The 21,301-nt window shown below is 39.0% G+C and overlaps 1 protein-coding gene across 2 annotated transcripts; it reads left to right on the forward strand.

Moving 5' to 3' along the window:
- The first annotated feature begins 9,864 nt into the window (after positions 1-9,864).
- LOC104095222 (uncharacterized) lies at positions 9,865-19,742 on the forward strand. 2 transcript variants are annotated; one of them, XM_009601302.4, is made up of 15 exons: positions 9,865-10,204; positions 10,588-10,859; positions 10,968-11,032; positions 11,659-11,853; positions 12,440-12,537; positions 12,811-13,004; positions 13,137-13,318; positions 15,064-15,402; positions 15,491-15,555; positions 16,028-16,076; positions 16,186-16,342; positions 17,689-17,773; positions 17,860-17,929; positions 18,588-18,728; positions 19,317-19,742. In XM_009601302.4, exons 2-15 carry the CDS (start codon positions 10,751-10,753, stop codon positions 19,611-19,613), a joined length of 2,046 nt encoding a protein of 681 aa, XP_009599597.1. In that variant the 5' UTR covers positions 9,865-10,204; positions 10,588-10,750; the 3' UTR covers positions 19,614-19,742. The 2 variants fall into 2 exon arrangements, with proteins under 2 accessions (XP_009599597.1, XP_070037616.1); XM_070181515.1 differs by lacking the exon at positions 9,865-10,204 and having other exon boundaries at positions 10,575-10,859.
- Positions 19,743-21,301: the final 1,559 nt, after the last annotated feature.

Below are 21,301 nucleotides of genomic sequence, written 5' to 3' on the forward strand. Positions count from 1 at the left end.
GGTTTAATGATGGCCTCACTTATCAGCTACAGTTGCTCATGACCAGGGAGCGGGTTTCAGGTGCTACCTTTGATAAGGTTATCGACATTGCTCAGCAGATTGAGATGGTTCGTGGTCAGGAGAGGGTTGAGCGGGAGGCCAAGAGGCCTCGTTGTCAGGGTGGATTCAGCGGTGCTTCTTTTGGGGGTCAGTTCCAACACGGTAGAGGTCGTCATTTCAGACAAGCTCAATCAACTCGGCCATTTCATCGGGGTGCATCATCTGGCCATGGTTCTCACAGTTCTCATCAGGGCCACTCATCACTTAGTGCCCTTCCAGTTCAGAGTTCGTCTCGTGCTCCACCTGCTCAGGGCTTTTCCATGCCAGGTTCTTCTACCAGTCATCCCGGTGCTAGGGGTTCCCTTCAGTTTCCGCCGCCAGCACCAGGGAGTTATTTTGAGTGCGGGGAGCTTGGGCATATGTGGAGGCAGTGTCCTCATCGTCATGGAGGTCTATCTCAGCAGAGGAGTCAGCCTTTGACTACAGCACCAGCTACCTCACCATTCGCCCAGTCAGTTCGGGGTGGAAGTCAGTTAGCTAGGGGTCGCCCTAGAGGGGGAGGCAGATCAGGGGGTGGTCAGGCCCATTTTTATGCTCTCCCTGCTAGACCAGATGCTATTGCTTTAGATGCTGTGATTACATGTATTGTCTCAGTTTGCCACAGAGATGCCTCAGTATTATTTGACCTTGGTTCTACGTATTCATATGTTTCCTCGTATTTCGTCAATTTTCTGGATATGCCCCGTGAGTCCTTAGTTTTATCTGTATATATATCTACTCCTGTAGGCGATACTATTATTGTGGACAGCGTATATCGGTTATGTGTGATGACTATTGGGGGTCTGGAGACCCGAGTAGATCTATTGTTGCTCAGTATGGTTGACTTTGATATGATATTGGGTATGGATTGGTTATCTCCAGGTCATGTTGTTCTAGATTGTCATGCTAAGACAGTGACGTTGGCTCTGCCGGGAATTCCGAGGGTTGAGTGGAGCGGTTCTGTAGATTATGTACCAAGTAGGGTGATTTCATATTTGAAGGCTCAGCACATGGTTGAGAAGGGTTGCCTATCTTATTTGGCTTTTGTGAGGGATGTTAGTGCAGAGACTCCTGTCATTGATTCTGTTCCGGTGGTACGTGATTTTTCGGATGTGTTTTCTGCAAACCTACCGGGCATGCCGCCTGACAGGGATATTGACTTTGGTATTGATTTGGTGCCGGGCACTCAACCCATTTCTATTCTACCGTATCGTATGGCACCGGCGAAGTTGAAGGAATTGAAAGAACAGCTTCAGGAACTCCTTGATAAGGGATTTATTCGGCCTAGTATGTCACCTTGGGGTGTACCGGTTCTATTTGTGAAGAAGAAGGATGGTTCCATGAGAATGTGTATTGATTACAGGCAGTTGAATAAGGTCACAATCAAGAATAAGTATCCTTTGCCTCGCATTGATGATTTATTCGACCAGCTTCAGGGAGCGAGGGTGTTCTCCAAGATTGATTTGAGGTCCGGTTATCACCAGCTGAAGATTCGGGATTCAGATATTCTTAAAATAGCTTTCAGAACCCGATATGGCCATGATGAGTTCTTGGTGATGTCTTTTGGGCGGACCAATGCCCCAGCAGCATTCATGCATTCGATGAACAGTGTATTTCAGCCCTATTTGGACTCATTCGTTATTGTATTTATTGATGACATCTTGGTGTACTCCCGTAGCCAAGAGGAGCACGCTCAGCATTTAAAGATTGTATTATAGAGATTGAGGGAGGAGAAGCTTTATGCAAAGTTCTCCAAATGCGAGTTTTGGCTCATTTCAGTAGCATTCTTGGGGCACGTGGTGTCCAGTGAGGGTATTCAGGTGGATCCGAAGAAGATAGAGGCGGTGCAGAGTTGGCCCAGACCGTCCTCAACCATGGAGATTAGGAGCTTTCTTAGTTTGGCGGGTTACTACCGTCACTTTGTGGAGGGATTTTCATCTATTGTATCGCCCTTGACCAAATTGACCCAAAAGGGTGCTCCATTTAGGTGGTCGGATGAATGTGAGGAGAGCTTTCAGAAGCTCAAGAGTGCTTTGACCACAGCTCCAGTGTTAGTTCTGCCATCAGCTTCAGTTTTTTACACCTTGTATTGTGATGCCTCGAGGATAGGCATTGGTTGTGTTTTGATGCAGGAGGGTAGGGTGATTGCCTATGCCTCGCGCCAGTTGAATACCCATGAGAAGAACTATCCTATCCATGATCTTGAGTTAGCAGCTATTGTTCATGCCTTGAAGATTTGGCGTCATTATTTGTATGGGGTTCATTGTGAGATCTATACAGATCACCAGAGTTTGCAGTATCTGTTAAAGCAGAAGGATCTTAATTTGCATCAGCGGAGATGGTTGGAGCTTCTTAAGGACTATGATATCACTATTTTGTACCATCCGGGGAAGGCCAAAGTGGTGGCCGATGCTTTGAGTCGTCGGGCAGAGAGTTTAGGGAGTTTAGCATATCTTCCAGCAGCAAAGAGACCTTTGGCATTAGATGTTCACACCTTAGCAGGCCAGCTTGTCAGATTGGATATTTCGGAGCCTAGTCGGGTATTGGCTTGTGTGGTCTCCAGGTCTTCTCTCTATGACTGTATCAGGGAGCGTCAGTATGATGACCCTCACTTGCTATTTCTTCAGGACAGGGTTCGGAGAGGTGATGCTAGGGATGTGACTATTGGTGATGACGGGGTGCTGAGAATGCAGGGTCGGATATGTGTGCCTAATGTAGATGGGCTTCGAGAGCTGATTCTTGAGGAGGCCCATAGCTCGCGGTATTCCATCCATCCGGGTGCCGCGAAGATGTACCAGTATTTGAGGCAGCACTATTGGTGGAGGCAGATGAAGAATGATATAGTTGGGTTTGTGGCTCGGTGTCTAAACTGTCATCAGGTTAAGTATGAGCATCAGAGACCAGGTGGCTTGCTTTAGAGGTTAGAGATCTCAGAGTGGAAGTGGGAGCGGATCACTATGGACTTTGTAGTTGGGCTCCCACAGACTTCGAGGAAGTTCGATTCTATTTGGGTTATTGTGGATCGGCTGACCAAGTCCACGCACTTCATTCCATTTGGTACTACTTACTCTTCAGAGCGGTTGGCTGAAATTTACATCTGAGAGATCGTTCGCCTGCATGGTGTCCCAATTTCCATCATTTCAGATAGGGGTACTCAGTTCACATCGCAGTTTTGGAGGGCCGTGCAGCGAGAGTTGGGTACTCAGGTTGAGTTAAGCATAACTTTTCACCCTCAGACGGACGGGCAATCCGAGAGCACTATTCAGATATTGGAGGACATGTTGCGTGCTTATGTCATTGACTTTGGGGGTTCATGGGACCAGGTTTTGCCACTCGCGGAGTTTGCATATAACAACAGTTATCAGTCGAGTATTCAGATGGCTCCGTACGAGGCTTTGTATGGGAGGAGGTGTAGATCTCCAGTTGGATGGTTTGAGCCGAGTGAGGCTAGGCTCTTAGGTACAGACTTGGTCCAGGACGCATTAGATAAAGTGAAATTGATTCAGGAGCGGCTTCGCATGGCGCAGTCTAGGCAGAAGAGCTACGCGGATAGGAAGGTCCGTGATATGTCTTTTATGGTTGGGGAGAAGGTTTTGCTGAAGGTATCACCCATGAAGGGTGTTATGAGGTTTGGGAAGAGGGGCAAGTTGAGCCCCCGGTTCATTGGGCCTTTTGAGGTGCTTCAGAGGATTGGGGAGGTGGCTTATAAGCTTTCCTTGCCACCCAGCTTATCGAGTATGCATCCAGTGTTTCATGTTTCCATGCTCCGGAAGTATATTGGAGATCCGTCTCATGTTTTGGATTTCAGCACGGTTCAGTTGGAGGGTGATATGACTTATGATGTGGAGCCGGTGACTATTTTGGATCGGCAGGTTCGAAGGTTGAGGTCAAAGGATATAGCTTTAGTGAAGGTGCAATGGAGAGGTCAGCCTGTGGAGGAGGCCACCTAGGAGACTGAGCGGGAGATGCGGAGCAGATATCCACGCCTATTTGAGACTCCAGGTATGTTTCTAGACCCGTTCAAGGACGAACGGATGTTTAAGAGGGGGAGGATGTAACGACTCGGCCGGTCGTTTCGAGAGTTATAACCCCTTTTTCCCCATTCCTACTTCTTTTTGTGTTATTCAGCTATATTATGTTATATTGGGTTAGTTGGTTCGAGTCCGGAAGGAACTCGGAGCGAAATGAGACACTTAGTCTCATAATTGAAAATTTTAAGTTAGAAAAGTGGACCGGATATGGACCTATGTGTAAACGACCTCGGATTTGAATTTTGATGATTCCAATAGCTCCGTATGGTGATTTTGGACTTAGGAGCATGTCCGGAATATTATTTGGAAGTCCGTAAAGGAATTAAGCTTGAAATGCCGAAAGTTTTATCTTTTTTTTAGAAGTTTGACCGGGGGGTTGACTTTTTGATATCGGGGTCGAAATTCGATTCTGAAAATTGGAATACCTCTGTTATGTCATTTGGGACTAATGTGCAAAATTTTGAGGTCAATCGGATGTGATTTGATAGGTTCCGGAGTTGTTTGTAGAAATTAGAAATTTCAAAGTTCATTAGGCTTGAATTGGGGTGTAATTCATGGTTTTAGCATTGTTTGAGGTGATTTGAGGATTTGAATAAGTTCGTATGATGTTTTAGGACTTGTTGGTATATTTGGTTGAGGTCCCGAGGGCCTCGGGTGAGTTTCGGATAGTTAACGGATCAAAATTTGAACTAGAATAGCTGCTGCAATTTCCTTCTGTTAGAAATTGCTTCTGCCCAGAAATCGAGCCCAGATTGAGCTCAGGGTCGAGGGCCACGACCGAAGCCCAGGTCGAGCTCAGGGTCGAGGGCCACGACCGAAGCCTAGATCGAGCTCAGGCTCGATGGCCACGATCGAAGGGATGATCGAGCCCAGGGTCGAGGGTCACGGTCGAAGGCCGGGTCGAAGTCGTAATCGAGAACCAGGATCGAGGGCCAGGATCGAGAACCAGGATCGAGGGCTAGGATCGAGGACCTTAATCGAAGGCCAAGATCGAGGGCCAAGATCGAGGCAGAACCGGTGATGTCTGGGCAGAATTATAAAAACAGGGACTTCGTCCCATTTGCCATTTTTGACAAATTGGAGCTTGAGGATAGGCGATTTTTGATATATTTTCAAGGAAAACTTAAGGTAAGTCCCTTGTGATCATTTCTACTCCATAATATTGAATTATCATCGAATAATCCGACTAGATTACATGATTTTGAGGTGTAAATCGGAGATTGGACTTAGAAATTTAGAAATAAGATTTGTAGATTTGAGGGTCGAGTTGAGGTCAGATTTTGGTAAAATTAGTATGGGTAGACTCGTGGTTGAATGGGCTTTCGGATTTTGTAACTGTTGTTTAGTTCCGAGACGTGGGCCCCACGGGCGATTTTTGAGCCAATTTCGGGTTTTGGTCTAATTTTGTAGTTTTTCTTGTGGAATTCATCCCATTAGCGCGTATTGATTGTATTGTACTGATTGTGAATAGATTCAGAGTATTTGGAGGCCGATTCCAGAGGCAAAATCATTGCGGGTTAGAGATTTGACCGGTTTGAGGTAAGTAACGATTGTAAATCTAGTCCTAAGGGTATGAAACCCCGAATTTTGTATCATTCTACTATTTTTAGTGATGCACATGCTAGGTGACGGGCGTGTGGGCGTGCACTGTTGGGGATTCGTGACTTGGTCCGCCCCGTAGCAACTGTAAAGTTGCTTACTTTATTGAAACCATTGATACTTATATATTTTAGAAAGATTTACTGTAAATTGGGCTGAATGCCATGTTTGGGCCTTGTGCCAATGCTGTTTGGACCCTTAGGGCTTGTTTCTTACCATCCTCTCACTGTTTTGATGGAAAATTTATATTCAGTCATGTTTATACTTGTTTACCGCATAACTCAGTTTTATGACTCTATTTTGATGCATATAAATATTTTGGGCCGAATGCCCTGTTTTACTTAAATGCCCGAGTGGCTTGATTTGTGAGGATGAGTGTGGATCGGGGCTGCCCACCTGCAGAATACTTTATGACTGAGTGAGGCCGAGGGCCTGATTTGTGAGGATGAGTGTGGATCGGGGCTGCCCGCCTGCAGCATACTTTATTATTATCGCACGTGAGTTGTCCGTGCAGATTATAGCGCTTGGGCTGAAGGAGCCCCTCCGGAGTCTGTACACACCCCCAGTGAGCGCAGGTACCTACTGAGTGCGAGTGCCGAGTGCTGAGTGACTGGGAGGCATGAGTGATTGTGAGGTATGCCCGAGTGGCAAGAGTGATTATAAGTTATGCCCGAGTGGCAAGAGTGATTGCGAGGTATGCCCGAGTGGCACGAGTGACTGTGAGGTTTGCCCGAGGAACTGTATATGAGTGATGTTTTGCCCGAGGGGCTGTTTATCATTTCATCATTTTTGCTCACCTTCGCATTGAGCATTTGTTTGAAAAACTGTTGGAAAAATGTCTTTAAATGATTTTTACTGGAACTGGGTTTAAACGAGATGTTTGATTCAAATCCTGATTTTGTTTTTTTTGAGCATGTGGTATTTTAATGAGATTTCCTGATATGAACGTTATATGATTTATTGCTCGTCACTACTACTCAGTCTTTATTTATTGTTGTTACTTACTGAGTTGGCGTACTCACGTTACTCCCTGCACCTTTTGTGCAGATCCAGGTCTAGCTGGACACGGTAGCGGTTATTGAGTGTTCTGGATGCAGATTTTCTTGGAGATAGCAAGGTAGCTGTTTGGCGATCGCAGCCCCTGCTCTTCTTCCTCTTATCTTCTTCTAGTTGTATTTAGCTATTTTTCGGGCTGAGTTAGCCTTGATATTGTTAGACATATTGTAGTATATGCTCATGACTAGTAACATCCCGATGTCGGGCTTTTCTTTTTCGCACTTCTGTTTTTCTTTGATTTGAACTCTTTAAATGGAGGTTTTATGTTAAATAACCTTGAAATTATCTTTGAAATGAAAATGTCGGTTTGTTTTGGAAATGAGTCGGCTTGCCTAATTCCACGATAGGTGTCATCACGACAGGGATTAGTTTTGGGTCGTGACAGTTGCCGTGCCAATTGATTTGATCTACATATATATCGGTGAGAATGAGACAAGTGCACGAAGGTATTACCGTGCCATTCGATGTGATATGTTGAATATATTTTTCACACCAGAAACGTTAAATGAGGTGTCACACGATGACTTTTACTTGAAAGAATTATATTCAAAATGTATTTACTTGAAAGAATTATATTCGAAAGATATTTACTTGAAAGAATTATATTTGAAAGATATTTATTTGAAGAAAGTACATTCGGGATATATTTAATTGTACGAATTACATTCTAAATATTTTTATTTGAAAAACTTATAGATAAAAGATGTATATTTTGAAGGACTTAATTAATTAGATGTACTTGTGTTTATTATTCGTTTGAGTAATATTTATGGTGTTCTTGTTGCCTTGCTGTTTATGTCACAAGTTGATTATTGTTTCCATCACTGCTATTTATTTTCTATTATTTTTGTATGCTATATTGCACATGTTATCTGACTAGTGAATATCTTGACTGTACATCGTCACTGCTCCACTGAGGTTAGTCTTGATACTTACTGGGTACCGACTGTGATGTACTCATACTACACTTCTGCACATTTTTGTGTAGAGCCAGGTATTGGATATATCGGATTCGGACAGAGATTAGAGTGTGATCGCAAGGATTCAAGGTAGGACTGCTTGGTCGTCGCAGTCCCTTGGAGTCTTTCTATTATTTTGTATTGTCAACTCTTATTCGAACAGTATTGTATATTCGATCCTTGAGATCATCGCATGTATTCAGTTAGAGTTCGTGACTCTGTATTACCAGTCTTGGGAGGTTATTATAATTATATGTTTAATAAAAATGGCTCGAAATAAAATTGTAATCGGCTTACCTAGTCTTAGAGACTAAGTGCCTTCACGACGCTTGTGGTGGAATTTTGGATCATGACACTAACGGCTTTTGCCCCAATCATGTATTTGTATTAAGAAATTTATCAAATATTTATAAATATTTGATTGTGAAAGTAATTATTATTGTGTGCATATTCGAGGTGGTTATAGAAATTTATAAACTTTAAATTATGAATCTGGTTATGGTCTAGAAAAAACAAGTCAAATACACTCATTCTATGTCTAAGATCAGTTGTGAATTTGATGAATGATAGAAACTAGTAGTGTGGTAGAAATGGGGCATAGTGGTCTCGCATGTAGTTTTCATATCTAAGTGGTTTGGCATCCTCTAAATTGACATCCTTAGCTCTAGGGTGTACAAAGGAAACCGACAAACCGTACCAAATCGATAATTCGAATCAAACCGAGAAAAAAATTCGATTATGATTTGGGTTTGATTTGGTTTGGTATTGGAAAAAAAAATTCGACCATAATTGGTTTGGTTTTGTTTTAACTAAAAAAAATCAAACCGAAACTAAACCAACCCGACATTACATATGTAGAAGTTTTAAATATATTTAGTACATAAAAATATTTATTGTAGTGTAGTTTATAAATATTTCTTGAATATTTTCTTAATTTTCTCTTTTAACGTATTCTTTTAAACTTGTACTTATAATTCTTGAATGCTACAATAAGTTTTATAGTCAATATTAACGCTAATAAAAGAGATTCAATTAAATTGTACTAAGAATAATAATAGTGTTGGATATCTATTTTTTTTAGTTTTTTCATGGTTTAGATAATTTGCACAACTTATTTTTTTTTATAGTGTTTAGTCATGTAAAAATAGTAGTTGTTAGTCGTACTTATTTTAGCAACTTAGTAATTTTAGATTATGTTTACTTTCGTTATAACTTATTAATAATATTTGTTTTATACGAATTTATTATCTTCATTGTTGAATATTTTAGTACAATGCCATAGCTCATCTCATATTTTATGTTATTTTGTTGAAAAGCACCTTATATAGTTATGTCTTATTAGGATCAAAGAAATTTTTGGAGCACAAATTCTATGTTTTGTGCTATGAAGACTTTATAAAAAAATCCAAAATAACCCGAAAATTCGAAAATCCAAAGAAAAACCGAAATTAAAAAATTCGACTTTTATTGGTTTTGTTTGGTCTTTAGATTTAATAATTCGACACAATTAGTTTGGTTTGGTAATTAGAAAATCCGAACCAATCCGACATATGTAGACTCCTACATGTGATCCTCTTTTCTTTTATGTTCTTAATTATAGTAGTACAGCAAGATTGAGTTGCTCTAGTGATAAGCACCCTCCACTTCCAACCAAGAGGTTGTGAGTTCGAGTCACCCCAAGAGCAAGGTGGGGGAGTTCTTGGAGGGAGGGAGCCGAGTTTCTATCGGAAACAGTCTATCTACCCCAGGATAGAGGTAAGATCTGCGTACACACTATCCTCCCCAGACTCCACTAGTGGGATTATACTCGTGTTGTAATTATAGTAGTATAGCACTCCCCTTTTAGTGACGTGGGACCAAACACCACTAAAAGGGATGTTTAGGCCGGTAGCACGGGTATAAAAAATTGGTAATATGGCACCAGGATCTCCAATGCATCCCTTTTCCTTATAAAATGGAACACGACATTAAGGATGGGCTCCAACGAATCGGGGCCTACTCAAAGGCTTAAGTTAGTGTAATACCCATAATAGGAAATACGTTAAATTGAAAAAGGGAGAAAACGACACGAACACGTTAGCCAAAAAAAGGATCATAAAGAGTACATAGTGTGCGTTGGTTGACTTAGCGATCACCGATTTGCTAAGAGAAAAGGGTAGCTGAGCTGCCTTCCCATATTGTTCTTCGACTAATACCCTTGCTGCTACTGTTTTTCTATTGTTGTTAATTCCCTTTGTCTTCCTTCTCTTTATTTGGTCTTTTGTTTTCAGCCTCATCTCTTTTACTTTGTTGTTTTCCTTTTTTTTTTTTTTTAATTCCATTATTATATAGGTGAAGGAACTAACTTTCATGTGCGTTTAGAGTAAGATCAACTGTAGCATAATTCCTTCAATTGGTGGTTAATTAACGTTGATGAGACTGTTCGTGTTGTAAAGATGAGGTTGGAGTCCTTGCCGGTTGGCCTCACGCCCTCACTCGGAGGTTAGTCTAATACATTGAAATTCTTAATTTGAAAATCAAACTAAATGTAGCACATACATGTAATTGTCATGTTACGTCTTCGCTCCAAATATTCAACCTAAACGTACTACTCTATTACACTAAATTTTATTTTATGATGTCCAGTGTTGCTTATAAAGTTTATCTACTAGTTAACTAATAAGTAGTGATTTTTTTTTTTATAATTAATCAAAAGAATTACTTTCCGTAGTTGGACGGAAGGAAGGAGTTGACTAGGTTCCTTGAAATTTTATTAACTACTAAAAGTTATACTTACCTTATGGAATATAATTTAATCTAGGGCGTGTAATAATTAACAATAGGAGACATGATAGTAGCATAATTAGTTATTTATATTATTTTAGCACAAAGTGATGAGCATCAAATCTACATTGTAAACAAATGCTGGAAATTTGACAAAGGCAGTCGTCTGTCTAGAGTCTGGTCCATCCACTGGTTGAATTTGTTTTGCTCCATAAGTCCATCCAATTTCTCTCCCAATCCGCTGCTACAAACTCGGCGTAGGAAATGGAGGCGTCGTTCGTATCCAGAGCAAAAACTGCCTTCCATTCTGCCGCAGCTAAAGCGGAGAAAGTTTTCACTGACATTAAAAAATCTGATCTCATCAACGATCCAGGTTCATCCATCTCATTTCTCCTTTTCTTTTTTCAAGTACTATAATAAATGCTTTTTCATTATTGGTTTACATTTTTTTTTCCTCTACCCGATATTCAAATTTGAACAGATTCCGATAACCAATCGCCGGCGACTTCTACAAGTGAGATTCCAGACGATAAGGACGAGTCTAAGGTAAATTTTATCTTCGTTTATTCTAATTATCATCATTCTGATTTTTCAATATTTTTTCTGTTGAATTCATTTGATCGGGAGGTTTTTTCCCTCAAATTATATGTTTCATGTTTTGCTTGATGAGGAAGATGATAAGGAGGAAAAAAAAAAAGAGAATGTTTTAAGTGTCGATTTTAACCTCGTTTTGATTCATATTTGATTCATTACTCATTTTATCAATTAGAAGTTCAAAACAATTACAGGTCAACTGGCTAATTTCAATGTTAATCAATCAACTATGCCTTAATATGCAATTAATTGGACTTGGCTATATGAATCCTCAATACTGCTCGCGTCAGTTCCATATTTAAAGGATCTATCATATTTTAGCTATTTTTAAGCTGCCCATTGAAGATAATATAGGCGAGTTTAACTGGCTAATTTCAAATACTTCAATTTTCACTGTTTTTCTTATCCACAAGGAATATAGCAGCACAACTTGGTGTCGATATCTTTAATTTCTTAGTGCAGCTCATACTGTGATGTGCTATATTTCATTAACTGGAATTTTAGCTGTTTGTTTTGTTGGATACATCTAAGAGTATATTGAGCTGTTATAAGTAATCATGAGGATGCCTCATTTCCAGGAAGGAAAGACTTCATGGCGTAGACCGCCACCAATAAAGGCAAAGCAGGACTGGCAGGAGAGGTTTAAGAACATAAGAATAGGCAAAAGAGGAACTGAGGGTACTACTGACAAAGCTGAAAGTCCACGAATGGCATATGCAATTTTTGATGAAAATATTTGCTTCATGAGTGAGAGGGAATTACCTAATTCAAAGGTGAGCTATCCCACTTGTTCTACAGCGCAAGGTTCTTAATGTACACATGTTTTGTCTTCAGTATTCCTTGAGCTGATTTTCTTTTCCGCTGGTTATTTCTCACATAAATTCTACTTTTTGACATGCCATGGTAGTTGTTTGTTAGCGACTCTATCCGCGTTTGGTATTGTTTCAGAAATGTGCTTATTTATCGCTGACCTATACTTGCAGAAACCTTATTGGTGCTTTTTTAAGGCTAAAGCTTATTCTTTTTGTAAGTCAAAAGTTGGTGCTGTTGTCAAACTTATACTATACTTGGGTATCATCTACTTACTGAGCTTTTTTAAGACTTTAAACATAGACTAGCTGTTTCTTTTGTATGTTCGAATCAAATTTTCTTCATTCTTAGAGTCGATGAATTATGTAAATGTGCATATAGTTCTCACCTATAGGAAATGCTTAGTTGGAGAGCAAAGCTTATTCTGTAACTTTTGAAGATCTATCAAAGGAATAGCGGGATATCTCATTGCTATGTCTCCTTTAGCTGAAATATGGATTTTTTAATCTTGCTTTTTTCTAATGTTATGAGTTCCTTTATTTTCTTAAGGACTCTGAATTAGGTTCGACCATGGAAGAGTCAAACCTTCGGGACAGAGACGTTATTCCTCCAGCAGCTGTCATGAAGCAACTAGCTGTAGCTGTAGAGTAAGATATTTGTTTATCTTTAAATCTGGAAATTTCTATCACTTTTAGTTGGGGTTCTCTCTGAATTTTCATTGAAATGTTTGATTTTACATTTTTCAGTTCCGTCATGCAAGTGAATTCTCTTCCATATCCTTTAAGTAATTTGATAAACACCAGTCTGTGAACTAAAAAAGAATGTTAATCACTTATGTATATGGTTGTTTTTTACTTAAAATTGATGATGCGATTCTAATTTCCTTTTTTTTCGTTTTCCCCCTATTGTCTTGTTCCTAGGGCTGGAAAGAAGTATATTACAATGAAAGACTTCCTAGCTTCATCCAGAGGTTCTTCACCCATCATGGAGAGGGCTAGCTTAAGCTTGTCAGCAGTGAAGTCATTAGTGCTACGTGAAAAAGAAGACAAGTTTTCCGGTGAATTTGGTGGTGATGACAAAGTCTTGTCTCTTATCAATTCATTGCTAGACGCAGGTAGATGCCAGTTTCCTCAATTATGTGGTGGAATATCTTTGTAGTAAATATAGTAGTAATTTCTATCTCTATCCATTTGGATTACCCTCTGTGATTTTCACTTCAACTGCAATATCTGCAAGATGCTTGTAGAAGGACATTTTCCTGGTAGCAAGGTTGATTCTGATACTGAAACATCCGCAAATGCTTCATCTTTGCCTAAGGATATTCATGGTGCTCCTCCTGAAAGTTTTATTGTTAAGCTTGCTGAAGTAATTGGACGTATGAAATCACTGCGGAAAACGGCATTATTATGGTGCAAAATTGTTGCTGAAGTAAGTAGACTCTATGAAAATAGTTCACATTCAATTTTCTAAGCAGCTATGTCAGGGATTCCTGTTGTCATAGCAGATTTCTCTATCACTTACCTCTGCTTGTTGTCATTGATTACATCGCACATCAGCTTTTTCTTATATGAATATGCATTGAGCTATCTGTCCTGCTGTCAAGGAGTTTCTGAAGAATAATATAGAAGTGTCACTTTACATCCCTGATAGATAGCTGCAGCTATATCTTAATGCTACACTAATTGGTTCTTTTGAGTGTAGTAAACTTGCCAAAAGTCAAAGTTTATTCATCTGCAATGATCCAAAAACCAGCAAGGCTAGTAGGGACTAGATGTTCACGTTCTAATGCTTCAATTGGGTGCTTTAATGCATCATGTGTCTCTCTCTTTATCTGTATGTATATTTAAGCGTAAATATTTGATGTTTACCATGGTTAGAAGTAGTATGTCTTGAATTAATTTCATTTTATGCTTATATTATTTTCTTAATGGTGAGGATGGTGGTGGAGGTCATTTGTTTTAGTAACTGATAACCATTTTTTACCTAGCAGTTCCCTACTTATGACTAGGATTGCACAAAGGCTTATTCGAAATCGCAACCGGTTGACCTCTCTGGTCCACTCCAGTTTTAAAATGCTAAAACGGCAATCTGTAGAATGGTAGGGTCCAAAACACCAGAAAGGCCTTCGACCTCTTTCAAATGCTTTTATTCATTTACTCCAGGGAAAAAACTAAGTGCATTTGGATAAGACTTGTGAGCAGACACAAAATTAGGAGTCATATTTCTTGAAGCAGAATTGTTTTAGAACAATAAAAAATAGTCAATTGGTCAGATTCTGCCCTTTATCCTTATTTAATGGTCTTTGACTTGTTTGCTAGAAAATTTGCAAAATTTTCCACCCGAAGTTGATATAGCTTTAATAGTTAAGAGTACAATCAATTTGAATTTCATTTTCATTCTCATATAGTGATAAACTATGATAAGTCTATATCCTTGTTTGAAACTTTTTGCAAATTGAATATCTTCATACCTTTGACACACCACTTGGTGCCTTTTGTTTTTTTGTTTTCCTCTTTCCGTACCCTTAGTCTTCTGATACTACTTGCTGTTGTCTTGTGTTTCGGTTTTCTGATTACATTACCTTTTGCTAGTTTTGTATTTTGCTTTGGTTGTCATATTGGTTTGCTTGTTATTGCCCCTCCCCTCCCCCCTTCCTGAGCCGAGGGTCTTTCGGAAACAGCCTCTCTGCCTTTTTAAAGGTAGGGGTAAGGTCTGCATACACTCTACCCTCCCCGTACCCCACTTTTGGGACTACACTGGGTATGTTGTTGTTGTTGAATCTCTTCATACTCTTCTCTTCTCTTCCCATTTCTCTTTTCCCCCCCCCCCCCCCCCCTTCTTTTGTTTTTTGTTAAGAGTGAAAGAGCTCACTTACTCTCATTACCATTTTATGGAGTCTATGGAAAACCCATTCCAGATTTTGCAGTGTCCACTAGTGCATTAGCTCACTGCCCACATTCATTTAAGCTGCACTAATGTATTATATCTACATGGGTAGATACTAATCTCACATTCAGTTTATTGTAGATAGTGGAGATTTTAACAGAATATCATCTTTACTATTTAGACATCAAGTTATTCTTTAGATCATTTTCCTAATTTAGTTGATGTGTTATGAATCTTCTGTAAACGATCTAACTGAGTACTACATCTTCAATCCTTTTTGCATGTAGTTGAGGAGGCTGTGGTCTGAAGGACAATATATCCCTGGCATTCCTCCAGATCAAATTCCGAACCTAAATTCATGTCTTCTATATCAGCAGTTCCAGGTTATTAACCGTTGCATTTCCAGAAAAAATCGACGCATTGCAGCCACTGAATCATTGGATTCGGTTTTGAGGCTAGCAGGTTCAAATGCTGATGTTCTTGTTTCTGAGGGCACTCTTCCTGCAACTCCCGTCTTGTACGCTAAAGTTAGCACAGGAGAATTAATTCTTCGGTTAGGAGTGGACACACGATCTGATTTGACAATGTTGGAAACAGGTGAACCTATATATACGCCAGTGATGCAGGTTTGTGGACAGGAGCAGATCTTATGATAATAATTGGATAGTTTCCTCTTCAATTATTAATTGCTTACAACCGTGACTATATATGTAGGAAGAACCTTTGCTAACAGAAGATCTAATCAAAGAAACAGAGGAGCTGGTGCTCCGAACAGGGAGGTAATGCCTTTAGGCTGTTTTAAGATAAACCGGCATGTGTTCATGAATGGAGGCCAATCATTAAGATTAGCAGTTTAATACTTGTTCTTCAAAAACGTTTACTTTATCTGTATGTTGCTTGCATTAAAAGTTGCTTAGGAATGACTCAGTAGTCAGTAGTTGCAGGTCTTCTTTTGTTGGATAAGTGGTCACTAATCATCAATTCATCGAAACAAATTGAATGTTACTAATCATGAACATAGTTCAAGCTGTCTTGTATTTTCTTATTTACTAGTTATTACAAATACATGGAGGAACTTTCGGGTTTTCAACTATATCTAAAAAGTATGATTGTCTGATTTCTTTTGTTCCTTGTCATTTTCTTCCTTTTATTGTTCAATGCTTGCCCAAATTTCTCTAAAACTCCAACTTTTAGCACAAGTAGGATGATCTTGACCTTTTCATCTGAATTGCTTGTTTCTTCTATTATCAGTCTTGGAGCAGGGTGCTCTCAACTCCTGTCTGATATGCAGGCTTTCAAGGTGAAGTTTCAGTAACACAAGCTGTAATTAGATTTTTCTTAAGTAACTTCTCAAGCTGGCAATTTGGCAGTGATTGAAATTAACATGCAAATTTCCTGAACTCTGTTAGGCAGCAAATCCTGGGTGTATATTAGAAGATTTCATAAGATGGCATTCTCCTCCTGATTGGATGGAATGTGATACAAATGATGAAATCAATGAAACCCTTGATGCTAATGACTCATTGTCTGGAAGAGGCCAACTGAGTACTCGAATGCAGAAAGAAGGTTATACTCTAATTAACTCAAATTTCATGCCACAATCCCCACACTCTTGTTTTCTGAAATCATTTCAATTGTCGTACTTCAGATACTTTTTCTTTGTCGTTCATGAGACTTGCTGGTTTTAGTGTCTTCTTTAGCCAGTAGGATGTAAATTCACCCTCTACTTGAGCTGCTGAAGAAAAAGTGGTCATCTGTTTCTATCTGCTAGCAGCCATTGTTAATCAGTCTTAAGGTTTCATCTGCTCAGTGTATTAGGTGGTGATACAGGGAGCTTAGATGTTTTTCAAATAACAGTGCTGCCTCAATGGATTGCTTTATGAGATTGTGCTAGTACAAGCGACATGATCATGACAGTTATTTCGAGGTTTTGATGGTGGATATCTTATCCTTGAAATACCACTTGTTGGTTTTGCTTAAAGCTTGGTGATAAATTTGATGTTATTTTCTACTGGAGTCCCATGATTGATTGATTCATGGAAATAGATGAATGGAGAAAGTAGAAACTGAAACAAGGTTATTATTTTCTTTTATTTGTATCTGCAATTGGGCATAGGCTATTATTAATTAAGGAAGCTGCTAAAGTACTAGTCAGTGTTGTTAAAGGCGCGCTTAAGCCGTGAAGCGTGGCTCAAAATATGTTGAGCGCTTCGCCTCGCTTTGTGGGCGCTTCAGTGTTGCATCAAGGCTCTAAGCCATACTTTTCCTTGCCAACGAGTGTAATCCTGAAAAGGCGACACTAAATAATTGATATTTCACTTTATCGTAATTATTTTTTCAATTTCTTTGTCCATATATTTGTTATTCATGCTTATAATTATTGGTTACTCTTTCTCTAGTTGCGCCTTTTTTCATTAAAGCCCACGCTTTATTTGCGCTTTGCGCTTAAAGCCCCAACGGATCTTGGAGCTTTTTTGCGCTTTTCGCCTTTGATAACACTGGACTACTAGTGCACCGGTTGTGGATACAAAAGGAAGAATCGCATGTTATTTAGCATAAATGAGATCAAAACCTTCCAAAATGGTAGTATTCTCCACTTGTCCATTCAAGTAGTCTAGCAAGTCCAGTAGGTCCTGGTTGAAAGATTCTTGGGTATGTCCAGCAGTTCTAGGTATGAAAAGGGGTCTATTCACTTACTAATAATGCTAAGCAAGTTGTAGAAGAATATTTAAACTTGGTGGAAGTGGTACCTGCACTAAGTTTAGAATGTCCTTTTAAGACTTCTCATTGTTTGCATTATGATTCTTGATAATATGATAAGTACAAGCCGTCTTTGAGCATACTCCAAGCAGAACAGGTGAAAGAAGTGTGCAAAACTCTGTCTGACAAGTTCTATGGATTGATGTTTTTAGGCAACTTGTGGCGTGAACTATGGGAAACTGCAAAGCCAGTGCCAGCTGTTAGACAAACTCCTCTCTTTGATGAGGATTTGGCTGTGTAAGTATTTAAGTTCCAGGTTAGCGTAGAAGATCTAAACAATTTGTTTTGATTTTCTGAAAGGAACCCTATGATGCTTTCTGTAGGGAAAGTATTCTGGATAATTTAGAGGATATATCACCCCATGAGCTTTTCAAGCAGCTATTTATATCTCTTGTAAGTCCTCTTATGCATGTATGAAATGTGTCTGGTCTTAATTTTTATCTGTCTTCTCCTGTTACTCTCATTCCTCAAACTCTCAAGAGGAAGGAATTCAGCCTGTCATTGGTAACAGAAATCAGAATGAATAATCCCAGATACATATTTTCTCTTTCAAATGAATGCCAATATCATTTTTTTGGAAACTAGCAGACACTCTCTTGTGGTAGTATTTCAGTCCATGTTGAATAAGGATTTTCTGTTATTGTTTCAAGACTTGGTATCTTTTGTTCTGAACATAGATTTGAATTTATATCAGCCTGTCACGTGGAAATTTCATCTTAGAAACTCAAATATACTGTTCAGAATTTTCCATTTTGTGCATCCATTTTCCATCAAGAGGAAAAAGTTGATGTAATTTGTGTGTGACACAATTTCTTTTCCTATATTCCATCTACTTTTAGTAGCCAGAACGATTATATAATTATAAATTGCCGTTCATTTGGTGATGCTTTGGAACCTTCCAAGTCAAATTTTCCTCTGTCATCATGTCCCCCTCCCTCTCATATATCCTTTACATAGAAAATTAAGTGTTATTCTGGCTTGGCAATGACATTTTCAGCTTCAAAATCACAAAGACTTGATAATCTTATGTTATTTTCTATTTAAATTTCAGTTGGGATCAGGATTTGTAACTGCTGAGGCCACCCTTTCCAACAACTCAAATTTATCAAAGCTGTTCTGTGATTGTAAAGAGTACGTCATTGTCACCTGTCAAAGCAGCAGCTGGGTTGAGAAAGTTGATGAGTTGTGCCAGGTACGTCTTAATTTAACTTGGTGGAGATGAATAAGCTTGCTGACTGTGTCCCATGGTGTTGGATACAAGCACAAGTCTTGCTGCGGAGATGTGCTTGTGTATTTGACATTCTCTCATGGATTGGCTTATAAATGACTAGTAACTACGCCCCTAGGGATTTGGTTCTATGGTAAGAGCGCAGTGCATGATGTGTGGATTAGGCACACGTCATGAACACTATCGCGGATGAGAACGTGGTGTTTTAAGTGGAGAACAGTAGAGCTGCCCATTTATCTTCCAGGTCTCGAGCCATGCACCAACAGGTCCTTGTAATTTCTCAGTTATTAACCAAAAAAAGGACTCGCAACTTTTGAGGGATGCAAGATTTTTTAGGAATCCTTCGAAACCTATTGATTTCCTATAATCCCGGTTGCCAGTCCCACTCCCGGGGAGGGGAAGCAGGGTTCTGTTGCTTGTTAGACATTTCTTTCTGCAATTTTGTTTGCTTTATAGTGCAGGATGCTATTACATAGATTATAGAATCACAGATTAATGCCTGATTGTTACATTAATAAGTTATGCCATGAAGAATTACATTTTTTTTACTAGGTCTACGAAACTGTAGAGTCAATGGTACTTAGTCCAGATGAAGTCATAAGGATCACATTTCAACCTGAAGAACCTACAGCTGCGCCTGCCAATGAACTAAAAAGTCGATTTAAAAGGCTTAGTCTCATTTTTGGTAACAAGGATAAACTATCACCCCAAGGCCAGAAGAACCAGGAGGAGAGTCCATTACGGCAACCATTCTCATCCATATTTTCAAAGAAACCTCCGAAGCCCGGCAGTTCATCTCCAGCTGATAAACCTGTTACTCCCGTTGAAAATGACTGGACAATTGTGTAAGAATTGTTTTGTTCATTCTCCAACTGTAAATTCATGTTACTAGTTTAGGCATACAAACCCGATGATATCCAGCATTGTGAGTTTCAGCTGACTCTTTTGACGAAACGATTAATGGAAGAATTTATCTAAGATTCTGTTGGTAAGTATTTTCAAGGGAAAAGTTCAGATAACCAATCAACTAGGGGTGTGCATAGTTTGTATAAACCTGAATCCGAACCAACATCCAAACCGAGTATATATTTAGTTTGGATTTTCAGATATGGACTGGATGTCGGATTTAACTTTTAAAATTTTCAAACTTTGGATTGGATTTCAGTTTTGGACCTTCAAATTTTTGGATATCCTGAAATCCGAAATTCTTATATCTTATATTTAGCCCTACCCGGCTACCCATTAGATATTAGCCCATATATCCAATACTTAATTATTACGTCCAATATGCTTGGACTTGTTAATTTTCAAGATGACGACTATTTAAAAAAATTTGATGTCACTGCTGGCATATTTTTTGTTTGGCATGGCTTTACTATGTTGGACATTAATTTTAGGGTCTTATTAATGCTTCTGTTGCAATTCTTTAGTAATGGTTTCATTGCTTCCATAAACACTTTCTTTGGATGATTATGGTGGGAATGAGAAACTATTAAGACAATTTGATAGAATACTTTATTCGAATATTCATTTTTTGTAAAGAAAATGAAGCAACTCAACTTATAGGCTCAAAACCGAAAATTCAAATTATCCAAATCGATTAATCCGAAATCAAACTCAAAATATCCGATCTAATCTGAGCTTATTTGGATCGGATTCGGATTAATTTTGCAATATCTAAAAACCGAAGTATATACGAAAGTTCCCATATCCAATCCAATCCAATCCAACCCGTGCATAGGTTAACAACCAATTGAGCTATTAAGATCTCCATTTATATCATTAAGATTAAATAGGTTTTACATTCAAGAAAGGTTAACATTCCAGTATATTCAAAAACTGTTATAAAATAAAGACTATAAAAGAAATAAATCGAAGACAAGTATAGATGGAGATTGATATTTTTATTCAACTTCAAACTTATGTTCATAATGAACTGAAAACTCCTCTATTTATAGAAGAAAGGAAGCACCTGCGAGGCTTTTCTGGAAGCAGCTGTGAGGCTTTTCTTGAGCTGCTTGTAAACTGTCTGCATGAGCTGCTTGCAACCTGCCTGTTTAATAAAAAGTTGCTGCAAATCATTTCATTGAGTTGCTTACAACCTGCCTGCATCAGCTGCTTGTAGATAAATTTCAATAGAGTACCAAACGGATAATTCTTCTTCAGGAAGATTATCTATAGCAGAGTAATAAATAGACATCCACATTATAATTATTTTCATAACACTCCTCCTTGGATGTTCATTAAAAAATATTGTGCCTCGTTAAAACCTTACTAGGAAAAATCCAGTGGAAAAAATCCCAGTGAAGGAAAAAGAGTACACATATTTAGTAATATGCAATTCTAGCTGCCTCATTAACAACCTTACAAGAAAAACCCCATGGGAAAAAACTTAGTAAGGAAAAAAGCGTACAACGCATATTTCTCTCCCCCTTATGGAAAACTTGTTCCAAATATTTAAATCTTCGCATATCAATCTTGTATACCATCTTCTCAAAAGTTAAAGTTGGCAAAGATTTAGTGGACAAATCTGTTGG

The sequence above is a fragment of the Nicotiana tomentosiformis genome, chromosome 7 (genome assembly GCF_000390325.3).
Source record: "Nicotiana tomentosiformis chromosome 7, ASM39032v3, whole genome shotgun sequence".
Taxonomy (NCBI): domain Eukaryota; kingdom Viridiplantae; phylum Streptophyta; class Magnoliopsida; order Solanales; family Solanaceae; genus Nicotiana; species Nicotiana tomentosiformis.

Excerpts from the sequence above, each read along its gene's own strand:
- LOC104095222 (XM_009601302.4), top strand. The coding sequence starts at position 10,751 with ATGGAGGCGTCGTTCGTATCCAGAGCAAAAACTGCCTTCCATTCTGCC. Across the intron at positions 13,005-13,136 it reads CAATTCATTGCTAGACGCAG|AAGGACATTTTCCTGGTAGC; the intron begins GTAGATGCCAGT and ends AGATGCTTGTAG. Across the intron at positions 15,403-15,490 it reads TATATACGCCAGTGATGCAG|GAAGAACCTTTGCTAACAGA; the intron begins GTTTGTGGACAG and ends CTATATATGTAG.